This window comes from Zalophus californianus, chromosome 1, assembly GCF_009762305.2.
Source record: "Zalophus californianus isolate mZalCal1 chromosome 1, mZalCal1.pri.v2, whole genome shotgun sequence".
NCBI lineage: Eukaryota > Metazoa > Chordata > Mammalia > Carnivora > Otariidae > Zalophus > Zalophus californianus.
Genome location: NC_045595.1, coordinates 14,777,612 through 14,792,251, shown reverse-complemented (window position 1 = coordinate 14,792,251; position 14,640 = coordinate 14,777,612). Strand labels below are relative to the sequence as shown.

General features: G+C 45.8%; 1 protein-coding gene across 6 annotated transcripts in view; it reads left to right on the top strand.

Annotated features, from left to right (window-relative positions):
- Positions 1-14,640, top strand: part of PBX4 (PBX homeobox 4) — a 49,559-nt gene that overhangs the window by 14,914 nt on the left and 20,005 nt on the right. For 3 of the 6 annotated variants that reach the window (XM_027584217.2, XM_027584219.2, XM_027584215.2), the window contains exon 2: positions 13,606-13,679. In XM_027584217.2, coding sequence (XP_027440018.2) covers positions 13,606-13,679 — 74 coding nt within the window. Of the gene's footprint in view, positions 1-114; positions 182-741; positions 982-13,605; positions 13,680-14,640 lie in introns of those variants that run through there. The other 3 variants (XM_027584218.2, XM_027584216.2, XM_027584220.2) reach the window with 3 other exon arrangements.

Genomic DNA, 14,640 nt, shown 5'->3' with positions numbered 1-14,640 from the left:
GTGCAGCTGAGAAAATCACTCAGCCACCGTCACCGCACACACCTGCACCCCTCGTGGAAAGTTCCAAGGGGAAGGGCCGGGAGGCTGGGAGCCCTAGTGACCCATCTGATGGGGCTGAGACTGAGGGGACCATTAGGGGACTGAGGAGGGCTCTGGGGCTCAAGGCTTCTGGAGATTAATGGTGGGTGTTGGTGGGGATCTGAGAATCGGATTTCTGAGAAGGAAGGGGTGGCTTGAAGGAAAAGTGGGGTACCCTGAGAAGTGGGGATTCGGATGAGATGTGTGGGTTCCAGAGGAGGTGGCGGGATTTGAGATATGGGGACACTGAGGAAGAATGGAGACCTATGGGGAGTGAAGGCTCTAAGGAGGAATGGGGGCTCAGGAGGAGTGGGAGCTCTGGTGGGGAGTAGAGGGCGCTGAGGAGATGGGGGTTCTCTGAGGAAATGCGGGACCTCTCTGAGGAGGTGTGGGGGCTGTGAGGAGATGTGAGGGGCCCTACGACGGATTAAGGTCTCTAAGCAGGAATCAGTGCTCTGAGCAGGTGAGGGAGGAGGAGATATGGGGGTGGAAGGAGGAGGGTGTGGGTGCGAAGAGCTGTTGCCTCGGCAACTCCCAACCGGGTCCTGGGCCGTTGAAAGGGGCTGTTAGGGGCGTGCCCGTGGGCGGCGCGCGGCCTCCTGGCTGGCGGCGGTTGGCTGGAAGCGGTGGAGAGGGGTGGGGCTTGGGGCGCGCGCGCGCAGCGCGCGAGTGGCGGTGGTTGGCTGCGGCGCCCTTGTGAGCGCTCCAGGCCCGGCGGATCCCCCTCAGCGCTCTCCCGGCCCCACCGCCCATGGACTCCCCGCCGCGCCCGCAGCGCCCTGCGCCGCCTCCTCCGGCCCCGCGCCGCCCGCCGCCCGGGCCCCCTCCGGGCCCCGACACAGGCGAGGTCCTGCAGCAGATCATGGCCATCACCGACCAGAGCCTGGAAGAGGCGCAGGCCAGGTGCTGCGCGGGCTCGACGGGGGCGGGGCCACCCCAAGTCACGGCAGAGAAGGGGGCGGGCCCAGGGGCCAGGGCCAAGTTGGCAGGGGGCCCGAGGGGTGAGGAGGGTGCAGGGTGAGGGGGGGGTGCATCTGTGGGCGGGGAGCGGGGAGGGGAGATGTGGGGCCTCGGGGAGGACTGAAGGGGATTTCTGAGGCCGAGGAGATTTATGAGGTCAAATGCGACGGATTGAAAGGCTTATGGGGCTAAGCAGCGGGTGATGGGTTTTAGGGGCCCATCCTGGGGCGAGAGGAATGGGCTTAAGGGGAGTGTGTGGATGGGGAGGTGTATGGTGAAAGGCGGTTTCGGGGTTTATGGAATGTAAGGGATAAGAGGAGAGCAGGGGGCTGTAAGGGCTGAGAGAGAGGATTTGTGAGGGATGGACCGCTAAACGGATGCATTAGTGGGACTTCTGAGGTGGGAAGTTTTGAGAGCAGATAATGGAGAGTGAGTTGTGGGCAGTGGGACTCAGGAATGAGGAGATGGGGGTGATTTGGTGTGTGAACCATCAGGAAAAGTTAGTAGGGGAGCTGGGTGGAAGGATGGAGAGCCGCCTTTTTGTTAACTGAGCATATATTTATTAGACACTCCCTGTGTGGGGGGCATCCAGCTGGGTGCTGACATAGTCCCCGCTCTCAAGCTCATAGGTAGAGGGAGAGAAAGTAAGTAGCAAAAACTAAGTACACATTGTGAGAAAACCTCGAAGAAAAGGAGTAGCATGCTATGGGAAGTCAGATGTGGAGAACACCGCACTTGCAGAGGCCCCGAGGTGGGAAAGAGCTGGACGAAAGCAGAGCCCGAGACTTCAAGTCCTGAGTTCAATTTGGAGAGAGGTTGGAACCAGACCACACGGGGCCCACAAGTCTCAGGAAGGAGTTTGGATTTTATTTCAATTGCAGTGAGAAGAATCAAAGCAGTTTTAAGACAACCTGTCCTGGGGCGCCTGGGTGGCTCGGTCAGTTAAGTGTCTGCCTTCGGCTCAGGTCATGATCCCAGGGTCCTGGGATCGAGCCCCGCATCAGGCTCCTTGCTCAGCGGGAAGCCTGCTTCTTCCTCTTTCTCTGCCTGCTGTTCCCCCTGCTTGTGCTCTCTCTATGTCAAATAAATAATTTTTTTTAATCTTTAAAAAAAAAAAAAAAAAAGACGACCTGTCTTACCTACCTCTACCCACCACTTGTCATCCAGCCAGGAATGGTAGAATCTGCTTCACAAGGCAATCCATTGTGTTTGGGGTCTGCTCAAATGATTAGAAAATAGGAAAGGACCGAAGTCCTTTTCGAGGATGAGGCCTTGTTGAATGAGGCCTGTTTGGGGGTGAAGGATGATCCCTGGGGATGGGACCAGGGTATGGTTGTGTGGACTGTGCAGTCACTAGAGCCCTTTAGGGAGGCGGGGTTATGCCAAAGCCGAGTGAGCAGCAGTCACAGGAAGGAGGAGACAAAGAAAAGGTGGATTCAGCATGCATTTGTTCTTCAAACTTTCCTTTGCTTCTAGTGGACTGTCCACTCTCTGCAGTTTCATAGCCTCTATCTGAAAAGTTAAGAGTGTTATCCCCCTCCTCCCTTACTATGTTCATTCTACTTGTTGGAGCACTGTGCTAGGTGCTAGAGAAACCAAGATGGCTAAGAGATTCTCTGCCCTCTCAGAGCTCATTGAGAAGTGGGAATGTGTGGGAGACTAATTTATAAATAGCTGTCATAGGTGTGTGCTGAGTAGAGGTGATAACTGGCACTGGCAGAAAAAAAAAAAAGATGGGCCAGGAGAGGGTGCCCTTGTGTGATGCCCTGTCTGCTAGACTAGTCTGAGAGCAGGGGCTCTATCCTATTTTCCTTTGTATTCCTAGGGCTGTGCACAATGCGTGGCACCTAGCATATAGTAAAGTTTGTGGCACTAAAGATTCTGGAAGGTTTAGGAGGAGCCATGGGGGGAAAGTGGGCTCTTCACACACAGGAGCCACAAGAGGCAGTGCTTTGAGTGTTTGTGGAGCTCTCTGAGTTCCTTCTGTTCTAGATAGGGAGCTGCTTAAGGAGTGAGCTCTGCTCGAGTGTGGCCTTCCTCAAGCATTTGTCACCCCATTACAGCCCCAAGGCTACACTTTTTTTCTTATAGCAATCCAGACCTCCCCTAGATAGACTTTAGAATGGTGTACAGTCAGTCACGTCTTTCTTGCTATTCTTGAAGATAGCTTTTTTTTTTTTTCTTTTAAGGCTAGGAAATTGAATAGTGGGACATTATATATGCATGACAACATGGTTGTTAGGTGTTTCCTGGTTTCTTTCTGAGGTAGAAAGGCCCCTGGGTCTTTTATTTTGAGACTTAGAAGCTTCAGATCTGCCCCACTTCTTTGGATATAGTCCTAAAAGTCACCCAAGTCCAGACAAGAGTCTGAACTCAAAGCCCTAAAAGTCACCCAAGTCCAGACAACAGTCTTCAGTTCTCACAGGGATCACTTTACTCTGGAGCAAATAGCTTGGGTGGGTCTTTTCCTCAGAGTAAACTCTGCAGCCTGGTAGGTTATCAACCTGGGAGGGGAAGCAGATTGTGTCTGTCCTCATCAACCAACTGGGTGAGGCTTTTGCAAGTCTTTCTGACCCTGCCCTCTCTCTCTGTGCGCCTGCTGAACCCTTTGTAGCCCCTGGAGTCAGTTTAGCTCAACTGTCTAGCAAGAAAGAATTTTTCATCTCACATGCGAGGACCTTTCAAATTGTTGTGTCACCGTAAGTGTGTTTAAAGAGGGAAAGCACACCTACTCTCCTTACACCAGAATTCTTACTTACACCTTTCTGCATTATTTGGAAGGCAGCTCCAAGTGCTTGTGCATTATTCATTTTGTCATTATAGCTGAATTGTCTTGGAATAGTGAACTGTGTATTGTTTTTCCTTTGGGCTACACAGATAGTGGACTGTAAGGGTGTTTGGAATACACCGCTTAGTTTAGATTCAGCCCAGGTCAGCTGGAGACTTACTTTGTGAGAGATAACCAGTCTTTTTGAATGATCTTCTGAACTTCAGCTATACCCTAAGCTCTTCCTGGAGAAGGTACATTCTATTCTGTGTTTTCTGATTTGGAACCGTTCACTGATGATGCGCTTATTCATTTCTTGTGTGAGACGAGTAAGGCAGAAAATTTTATCTCATTTGCCAAGGATTGTCTGAATATTTTGCTCTATCATGCAGTCTTGTTTTTTTATAATAATAAATTTTACAACATTTTACAGTTTCTACATAGTTTATTTCATTTGCTTCTTTGACTACCTTTATGAGGGGTTTATGAGGGTTATTAGACAGGGTTGAGGGCCCTCTGTCAAGACTGTCAGGCTCCAGAGTTCTTCCTTCCTCCCAGGGTTCTTAACCAGCGTTTGGGTCATAAAAATCTGTTGCAAGCTCTGGGCCTTCCACCACTCCCCACTGCCAACAGTGTGTTCATATACTTTACCCTTGAGGAGCCTCAGGCCTCAGGTGCCCCACAGCCTGGAAGCTCTCTCATCAAAGGCTGGTAGACTCATTTTTTTTGTCCAGTAGTAAGATTTCAAAGAAATCAGTATGGAAACTCTAGAGCTGAGGGGTAAATTTTGGAAACCTGATTGAGAAAGGAAGCAGAATGGTCACAGTATCATCTGGAGATCCATGCTCCATACCTGATGTTCTGGGAAAGCAGCTGAAGAGGACTGGTCTTTCTTCAAGTCGTTCTGCATGTTGGAACGACAGTTGAGTTGTGCTGTGTGTTGCTGGATTAGCAGATTTGGCTGTAGTGGTCACTTCTTGACCCTTTGCTCACAAGTGCACATGGATTCGCTAGAGAGCCGTACCGGTCAGTGGGGTACCATTCACTATATGTCTTTTTAATTAACATGAATTAAAATTAAATATTCAGTTACTCAGTTGCACTAGCTACATTTCAAATGCTCAGTAGCCACATGTGACTAGTGGCTACCATATTAGCACACATAGAGAACATTTCCATAATTACAGAAAATACCGACTGTGGTGCTTTCGAGCAGTTCTCTGGCTAGACATACAGCAAATTTCTGTGGGAATCTTATTGCAATGCAAGTACTGATGTAGCAGGTCCCAAGGAGGCCCAATAATCTATGTTTCTAACAGGCTCCCAAGGGTGCCAATGCTGCTGATCCCAAACCACACTTGGAGAGGTCAGGCTCTCAAAAGTGGAGATAATAGCATCCCATTTATTTCAATTTTCATGAATTAGTTTACCTAGTAGTTGGTTAATCTGACAAGTGAAAGTTATTTTGGAGCCTAAGTTATGTTTGTAGGCATAATGGATTTTAAATTAATTACAAGGGTCACATATTAGCATTGTTTTGCCTACTTAATATAGAAAGAAAATTAGAAATGACCAAATAAAATTCAGAAAATAGTTTATTTTTTTCCTCTTAATGAAAATCTTGCTTTGGGGCCATCAGACCCTGTTGTTTCAGGGTCTGTTTACATTTTCAATCCAAGGAAATCAGGCTGTGGAAGTTCCAGGGTTGTTTCTGTATTTCCTTTATAGCGCCTATGAAACCACAGCCCAACTTTGCGTTTGTAGAACTTGAGTGCAATAAAAAATGACCGCTAGGGAATGGGAATAGGTTTTAGGGCAAAAAAACCCTTTATATATAGTGAATAAAGGGATGATGGAGAATGGCCACTATCATATCTTTTTAAGAGCAAGTAATGTGGTATATGAGGTGGTGTACTTGAAACTAAAAAAATTCTGGGTGCCTGGGTGGCTCCGTCAGTTGAAGTGTCTGCCTTCGGCTCAGGTCATGATCCCAGGGTCCTGGGATCGAGCCCCACATTGGGCTCCCTGCTTAGCGGGGAGCCTGCTTCTCCCTCTCCCTCTGCTGCTTCCCCTGCTTGTGCTCTCTCTCTTTCTCTGTCAAATAAATAAATTTTAAAAATCTTAAAAAAAGAAAAGAAACTAAAAAGATTATATTCAGAAGTTGGCTTTTAGACAACATAACAGGTACTACAATTAAGGGCCTTCATAGCTTTTCTTAGGAAGAAAAGATTTCTCTGAATTTCTTTTTTAATTTGATTTTTACATATGCCATATGTTAGGTATTTTCTACTAGTAGAAATTTTCATGACTTTCTTAATTCCTCCAGTATTTCTACAGATTGGCATTATCTGTAATATAGACTAAATTCTGATTGTTAAAAGGAGATAATTTAGGGGTGCCTGAGTGGCTCAGTCGGTTAAGCATTTGCCTTCGGTTAAGCATTTGCCTTCGGCTCAGGTCATGATCCCGGAGTCCTGGGATCGAGCCCCACATCGGGCTCCCTGCTCAGCAGGGAGCTTGCTTCTCCCTCTCCCTCTGCTGCTCCCCCTGCTTGTGCTCTCTCACTCTCTCTGTGTCAAATAAATAAATAAAATCTTTTTTAAAAAATAAATAATAAATAAAAGGAGATGATTTAATTTTGACCTTAGAACTTACCCAAGTGGCAAGGCGTAAACTGTCAACTGAATGGTATGCTCCTTTTCTAAAGGTCTATATCCCCATATTTAGTATTTCAGTTCTGTCAGTGAGCATTCGGCTTTCAGCATGCCTATTCAAAGTATGTGGGGACTCAGAGAAGGAATTTATGGTTTGGAATTTCCCATAGCTAGATAGTGTTAGCAAGATAGTGTCTACTAGTCCAAACCTGGGAAGTAGAATTTCAGAGTTGAAATTTTTCTTTTCATCATCCTTAAGGAAGTTCATTAGATCCCAGTCAACTTAATGCCAGCAGTCTCTTCTTAACCTGCTTGTAGGTTTTGACTTTGCTCTTAGGGTTGGCTTAGCTTGGCTTGGTCCAGTGCCAAAGGAAAGTCTTGCTGTCTTTGGAGTACTTTTCCTAAGAGTTGAATTTTGTTGGTTTTAAATTTCCTAAAGCCACAGCAAAATCCCTTTTGAAGTGGTTTTATTAAGTAAAGCAACATGCAGAGTATTTTAGAAAAGTTTCACAAATAAGCAAGTACCCCTCATTCATTTTAGTTACTGAGTGCCTCTGTCAGAACACAGTGGTTGATGATGAAAACAATGATTTCCTTCATTTAAACTTCCCAATAACCTAGAAAATGGGGGTTCTTCACAGAGTTTTGTTTCGTTTTTTTTTCAAGATTTTTATTTATTTATTTGACAGAGGGAGACACAGCGAGAGAGGGAACACAAGCAGGGGGAGTGGGAGAGGGAGAAGCATGCTTCCCGCGGAGCAGGGAGCCCGATGTGGGGCTCGATCCCAGGACCCTGGGATCATGACCTGAGCCAAAGGCAGACGCTCAGTGACTAAGCCACCCAGGTGCCCCTTTCACAGAGTTTCTAGATAAAGAACTGGACCTGAGTAAGAACTTGCCTGAAGTCAGACAACTAGGAGGTGTTTGGATAGAGATTTGGCTGTGTTCTCTGGAACACTGGTGCTGACCTGCCACCCTCCCTGACTTTCCCAGAGCTCCCACGGGTTCACTAGAATATGACATCACTTCCTGCTCACAGGAGCTGGAAGGTGATCACAGGTGCTATTGAAGATTGGACAGTTGGGCTAAAGCTAAAGAAGATGTTTTTTAAATTTCATTCTCATGGATTTACTCTCATTTACTCAATAAAACTTCATTTTGTGCCAGGCCCGGGGATACAACAATGATTCCCAAAAGCTCACGGTTTCAGGAATGGCAGACATTGGAGAGTATGGTGCTGGGCATGGGGACCAGAGAAAGTGTGACAAGGAATGAGCCAGATAAGGAATTAGAGCGAGGGAGGCCACCTAGCAGTAAGATGAGTGTGGATGATAAAACCCTAGAATCTAGCTGAAGTCAGGCAGGGGGGCACAAGCATACCCCAAAGAGATGACCATATCTGGATGCAAAGCTTTACCCAGGCAGAAAAAGAAGGTACCGCATTCTAAGCTGGGGCAAGCATGTATGCAGGGAATGCAGGGAGCATGAAGGCATGCAACGTGGCTCCATCAGGCATGAGTGGAGGGCACAGCCTTCGAAGGGGGACTCAGATGGGGTGACTGCATGCCTTAGCTGCTATCCAATGGAGCATGGCCTTGAATTCCTTGCCAAACAAGGAGTGAGCATAAAGTTTGTTCTGTTCCTTGTATAAGTACTTCTCAAAGTATTCAAACCTTTCTAAGGTATTGACCCTGGATCAGAATATTCATTAGCTCCTGTCTATCATCTTTTCTTCAGAAATGTCTTGAGACGCTCATTTATAGCCTTTCAGATTGAGCCCCCCAGTGGTTTAAGGGCTCTTGTTCTTTTTCACTCTAACGCAGTTTTTCTCTTTTATGCATGACTTCCTCCTGCCCAAATCTAGTGTCCTTTGGCCATTATCTTTTTTGATCTTATTTCTCTCTTCTCATGTAGTACTATTAAACCCCTGAACAATTCTCCTCATTCCAAGAGTGGATGGGTACCCACTATGTCATCGGCCCTAGAAGAGAGACCAAGAAGAGGGGCTCCCAGCGGAGCTCTGTGTTCCCTTGGCTTCTGCTACCTTCTTTGATGGTGGAATCCAGCAGTTCTCACCCCAATTTTTGACTTCTCTATTTGCTCCAGTTTAAGTCTGGAAACGTCAGAGCTCTGCCTTCAAACTTTCTGTTTCTGTTCTCTGCCAGTTTGACATATATAGCTTCTACCTTTTCTTCAGTTCAGTTCAGCAGGTCTTTGCTCAGCTAGTGTGCCAAGTACAGTGTGGGCCTGCAGTTTCTGAAAACAGTAAGTTGAGGCCTTCCTCATGCCCAGGCAAGCCATAGTAAATGCTTTAAAGGGAACAGGAGAGGGAGTAAGGAATCCGGGGTGGGACAGACCACCCATCAGAGTCTTGCACTTGCCTGGGTGACTTAGTCGGTTAAGTGCCCGACTCTTGATCTCAGCTCAGGTCTTGATCTCAGGGTTAGGAGTTCAAGCCCTGCGTTGGGCTCCACGCTGCTGGGCATGGAGCATACTTAAAGAAAAGAAAGGGAAGATGGGGGGAAGGAAGGATGAAAGAAGGAAAGAAGGAAGGAAGGAAGACATAACATGAATGTGAGGCAGGAAAGAAGGTCCATAACGCTCCAGCTGACTAGCAGAGATGAAGTAATAATTCTTGTGAACATGAGGGCAGCATGGTAAATAAATAAAAAACAGATAATAAAAAACCTGCTTAATACACACCTTTTCTATTAGTACCTCCTGCATTTCTTTACTCTCCTTTATGATCAAATATCAAAGAGTTTGTGGTTGCTGCTTCCACTTCCCCTCCTCCATCCATTCTTTCCCAACCTTCTCTTCCCTCTGCTGAGTCACCAGTGACCTTCATGTTGCTAAGTCCAAGGTCTCTCCTGGGTTCTTTTCTTGCTTTCCCTCTAAGAAGCATTTTTCACAGATTGCTCTTCTCTCCTTGAAACTGTTTTTCTTGGTTCCTCCTCAATGGCAGTTCAGTCCCAGTCTCTTCTGTAGGCTCTTCTCTTTTTGACTTCTATAAGTCCATGGGCCTGGGCCTGGGACATGGACCCCTCTCTACACTCTCTTATGGTGATTTCCTCAAGTCTTGTGGCTTAAAGTGCCATCTCTATGCCCAGAACTTCCCATCTTTATGCCCAGGACTTCCCATCTTTATATTGCTTATCTCCAACCTTGAGTCCCATGTCCATGTGCCCGGCTTGATACCTACTTGATACCTCTCTTGGATAGCTCATAGGTATCTCACGTGTAACCTGATCAAAGCACAGCTCTGCTTTCCAGACCCTTCTTCCCTAAACCGGCTGCCTTCCAGTCTCCCGTATAGTAGTTAATGGTATCTCCTTTAATCTAGTTGCTCAGGCCCAAAACTAGTAGTTATCCTTGAATCTCCTCTTTCCCCAAAATCCCACACCACTTTTTTAGAAGGTCGTGTTGATTCCATCAGTGAAGTCAAAGATTTATCTACTTTTTTCTTTCTTTTTTTTAAAGTAGGCTTCCTGCCCAATGTGGGGCTCAAATTTAGGATGTCAAGATCAAGTCAAACGCTCCACTGACTGAGCCAGCCAGGCGGCCCAAGATCTATCTACTTTTTATGTCTATTACCATAACTCTAAACTAGGCCAGCAGCATTTCTGGACTATTACAGCTGTAGTAGCCTCTAGACTGTGTTCCTGGTTCCATCCCTTGCCTTCCATTTTGGTCTCAGAGCAGCCACAGTGATCTTTTAAAAATGCAATTCACGGGCCACCTGGGTGACTCAGTTGTTGGGAGTTGGGTCGTGATCCCAGGGCTCTGGGATCGAGCCCCGCATCGGGCTCCCTGCTTGGTGGGTAGCCTGCTTCTCCCTCTCCCTCTCCCACTCCCCCTGCTTGTGTTCCCTCTCTTGCTGTGTCTCTCTCTGTCAAATAAATAAATAAAATATTTAAAAAAATGCAATTCACTTAAAGATAGGCAAGTAGATCAACGGATAGAGTTGAGTTGCAGGAATAAACCCATACATATAGGGCCAGTTGATTTTCTACAAGGGTGCCAAGACCAATCAGTGGAGGAAGGAAGAGTCTCCTCAAGGAATGGCCTGGAAAAACTGGATATGCACATGCAAAAGAATGAATTTGAACCCTTACCTAACACCATATACAAAAGTTAACTCAAATGGATCAAATACCCAAGAGTAAGAGCTAACCCTGTAACACTCTTAGAAGAAAACACAGGCATAAATCTTTGTAACATTGAATTAAACAGTTTCTTAGATATGATGCCTAAAGCACAAGCAACAAAAGAAAGAATAGATAAATTGGATTTCTTTAAAATGAAAAATTCTGGGGGCACCTGGGTGGCTCAGTCGTTAAGCATCTGCCTTCTGCTCAGGTCATGAGGATCGAGCCCCGCATCGGGCTCCCTGCTCCGCGGGAAGCCTGCTTCTCCCTCTCCCACTCCCCCTGCTTGTGTTCCTTCTCTCTCTGTGTCTCTCTCTCTCTCAAATAAATAAAATCTTTAAAAAAAAACAACTCTGTTTTTCAAAGGACACTATCAAGAAAGTAAAAAGACAACTCGACAACTCAAATAATAGGTATTTGATTAGAGTCTAGTACTCAGAATATGTAAGGAACTCTTACAACTCAACAGTAAAAAGACAACCCCATTAAAGAAAGAATTTAATTTTTTAAATAAATTATTGTCAGAGAGAGAGTACACAAGCAGGGGGTGAGGCAGGCTGAGGGAGAAGCAGGCTCCCTGCTGAGGACCCTGGAATCATGACCCGAGCCGAAGGCAGACGCCTAACCGACTGAGCCACCCAGGCACCCAAGAGCCAAGGATTTAAATAGACATTTCCCAAAGAAGAATGGCTGATAAACACATGAAAAGATGTTTAGTGTCATTAGTTTTTAGAGAAAAGCAAATCAAAACCACAGTGAGCTACTACCTCACATCCACTGGTGTGGCTATAATAAAAAAGACAATAGCAAGTGTTGGTGAGGATGTGGAGAAATTGGAACCCTCATAAGTTGCTGATGGGAATGGAAAATGGTACAGCCATTTTATAAAAGTTTGGCATTTCCTCAGAAAGTTAAACACAGAGTTACTATATGACCCCGCAACTCTCCCTAGACACGTGCTCACACAAACACTTCCACATAAATGTTCATAGTAGCATTATTCATAATAGCCCCAAGTGGAAATAACCCAAATGTCCATCAATTGATAAATGGATGAACAAATCATATCCATACAGTGGAATATTGTTTGGCCCTAAAAAGGGATGAAGCGCTGGTATACAAGAACTTGGAAGAACTGTGAAAACATGCTATGGGATAGGTGCAAGCCACAAAAGGACCCATACTGTGTGGTTCCATTTGTATGAAATGTCCAGGAGAGACAAACTATAGAGACGGAAGGATTAGTGGTTGCTCGGTGGGAGGAAGAGGGGGAAAGGGGGAATGACTGCTGACGGGAACAGGGTTTCTTCTGGGGGTGAGGAGAGTGTTGTAGAAATAGATGGTGGTAACGGCTGTACATCATGAATTTACTAATAGCCACTGAATTTTATGTATACTTTTAAGGGTGAATTTTATGGTATGTGAATTACATATCAAAAAAATCAACACTAATAAGAAATGCAATTCATATCATGTGATAACTACTCTGTAAAATCCCCGTTGCTCCCTGTAATGGTTTTCTGTTGCCACTGTAACAAATCGCCACTAACTTAGCTGCTTAAAACACAAATTTATTTATTGTCTTCCATTTCTGTAGGGTACAAGTCCAACATGGATCTCCCTGGGCTAAAATCAAGGTGTTCTAAGAACTGCCTTCCTTCTGAAGGCAATAGGGGAAGAGCCCATTTCCTTGCCTTTTCCAGCCTGTTGAAGCCACCTGCATTCCTTGGCTTGTACTTTCTTCCTCCATCTTTGGAGCCAACAGCATAGTGTCTCTGACTCTAGGTCACCGTCTCTCTCTCTCTCTGACTATAGCTGGAAGAAGTTGTCCACTTTTAAGTACTTGTGTGATTAGATAGGGCCCATCTGGGTAATACAGGCTCATCTCCCCATCTCAGGGTCCTTAACCTTAATCACACCCACAGAGGTCTTTTTCCCTTGTAACTTACTCTGAGGATCAGCACGTAGACATCTTGGGGGGCTATCCTTCTGCCAATCACAGTTCCCATCACAGGCAAACAAAAGCCAGAGTCATTTCCCTCACTGACAAGGCTCTTCGAGGTGGTCCCCCTTGTCTAACTTCACCTCATGGCTCTTTCCCTCACCCCTTAATCTATAGCATCCTGGGCTCTTAAAAAACCAAGTGTGTTCTCACTCGGCCTTTGCACTGGCCGTTTCCTCTACCTAAATTATTACTCTCGTCAGCCTCTCTTTTCCTGCCTGACTTCTCCTTGTCATTCCAATCTCGGCTTTGATGTCACGTCAGAGACATGCAAACTCCAATAAACCTTCGAGCCATCACTCTTGTTGGTTGCCACAAAGCACCTGCCACTGCTCATAGTTGTCTTGTTTGTGTGTGTGTTTGGTGTCTCTCACTCCCTCCATCTTAACTGCCACATGGGTGGGAATCTCATCTGTGTCTGTGACCCTAGAATGGTATATGGCACATGGTGGCTGTTCAGTGACCCTAGGGTAGGACAGCTGGGGTTTCTGCTATGCATCGAAGTGATGCTGTGGGGCAATAGTGCGAACACAGCTTTTAAATCACTGGACCTTGAAAATTCATAGCTCTTGATGAGTTATTCGCATTATTTAAATTTGCACTGTTTAAAAGTCTACATGTAGGGCGCCTGGGTGGCTCAGTTGGTTAAGCGACTGCCTTCGGCTCAGGTCATGATCCTGGAGTCCCAGGATCGAGTCCTGCATCAGGCTCCCTGCTCAGCGAGGAGCCTGCTTCTCCCTCTGACCCTCCCCCCCCATGTACTTTCTCTCTCTCGTTCTCACTCTCTCAAATAAATAAATAAATATTTTTAAAAAAATAAAAGTCTACACGTAAAGGGAAGCGGTTTGAGTATTTGTATATTGCTCCACTTGAATTTTGCAAGATGGAATTCGGATGAAATGCTTTTGTACTATAACTTCGTAAGGACCACCTTCAACAGAACTGACAGGATAACTTCTCTTTCTCAACACACTCTTCTGGTGCTTTCTCTTTCAGAAAGCATGCTCTGAATTGCCATCGGATGAAGCCAGCTCTCTTCAGTGTGCTCTGTGAGATCAAGGAAAAGACAGGTAGGCCATTGAGAAGACATTTTTTGTGGGTCCAGGACCATGACAACCATGCCCCTCTGGTCCTGGCTCAGCCTGATGTGTGTCGTGGACGGTCACGCCTGTCCCATCTCCCTCAGTGGATGGTTCACATGCTTCCTTTCTGCCTTGTCAGGGCCTGTTCTCTGGTGTATAACATCCTTGTATTTTGCAGTTTGTATCTGGAGTAATACTGTTGCCAGTGAGTAACAAGCAGCTGCATTGTTCTTAAGCAAGACCTAAGAGGCACTGTGGCATTCAGTTGTTTTGGAAAAGGAAAAGATGATAGAATTAGAAAAGTAGAATAATAACAATTTTGTTTTATTTGTTTTAAGCATTGAGAGTAATCCCCATGGAGGCTTCTGCCACTGCAAATCCTTTTGTTAAAAAAACAAAAAACAAAACAAAACAAAAACCACAAAACTTTATTTTGAGTTAATTTTAGATTTGCAGAAAAGTTAAAAAATAGTACAGCCCATTCTCCTGTACCCTTCTCCCAGCTTCCTCTCGGGTCAGCACCTTCAGAACCATAGTGCAATGATCAAAACCAGGACATTAACCTTGGTACAGTGCTCTTGAACTGAACAACGGGCTTTATTCGGATTTCCCCAGTCTTTGCCCTAATGCCCTTTTTCTGGTCCAGCCTCCCACATTGCATTTAGTCATTCTATCTCCTTAGTCTCCTCTGATCTGTGACGGTTCCTCAGTCTTTCTTCATCATCTGTGACCTTCACACTTTGGTGAGAACTGCTCATTTTGTGGGACTGACGTTTGTGGGGAACCATATTAGTTCAAAGAAATACTTCATGGCGATCTTCATGGTATTGCTCCCAACCCAGCTAGCTGCCAACATTTTATCTATTGTCTTTACCAACACTTTCCTTTCTCATAAAAGCCAGACTGGGCTATATTTCATTCCTGATCCTTTTACCTTCGAGTGCACTTT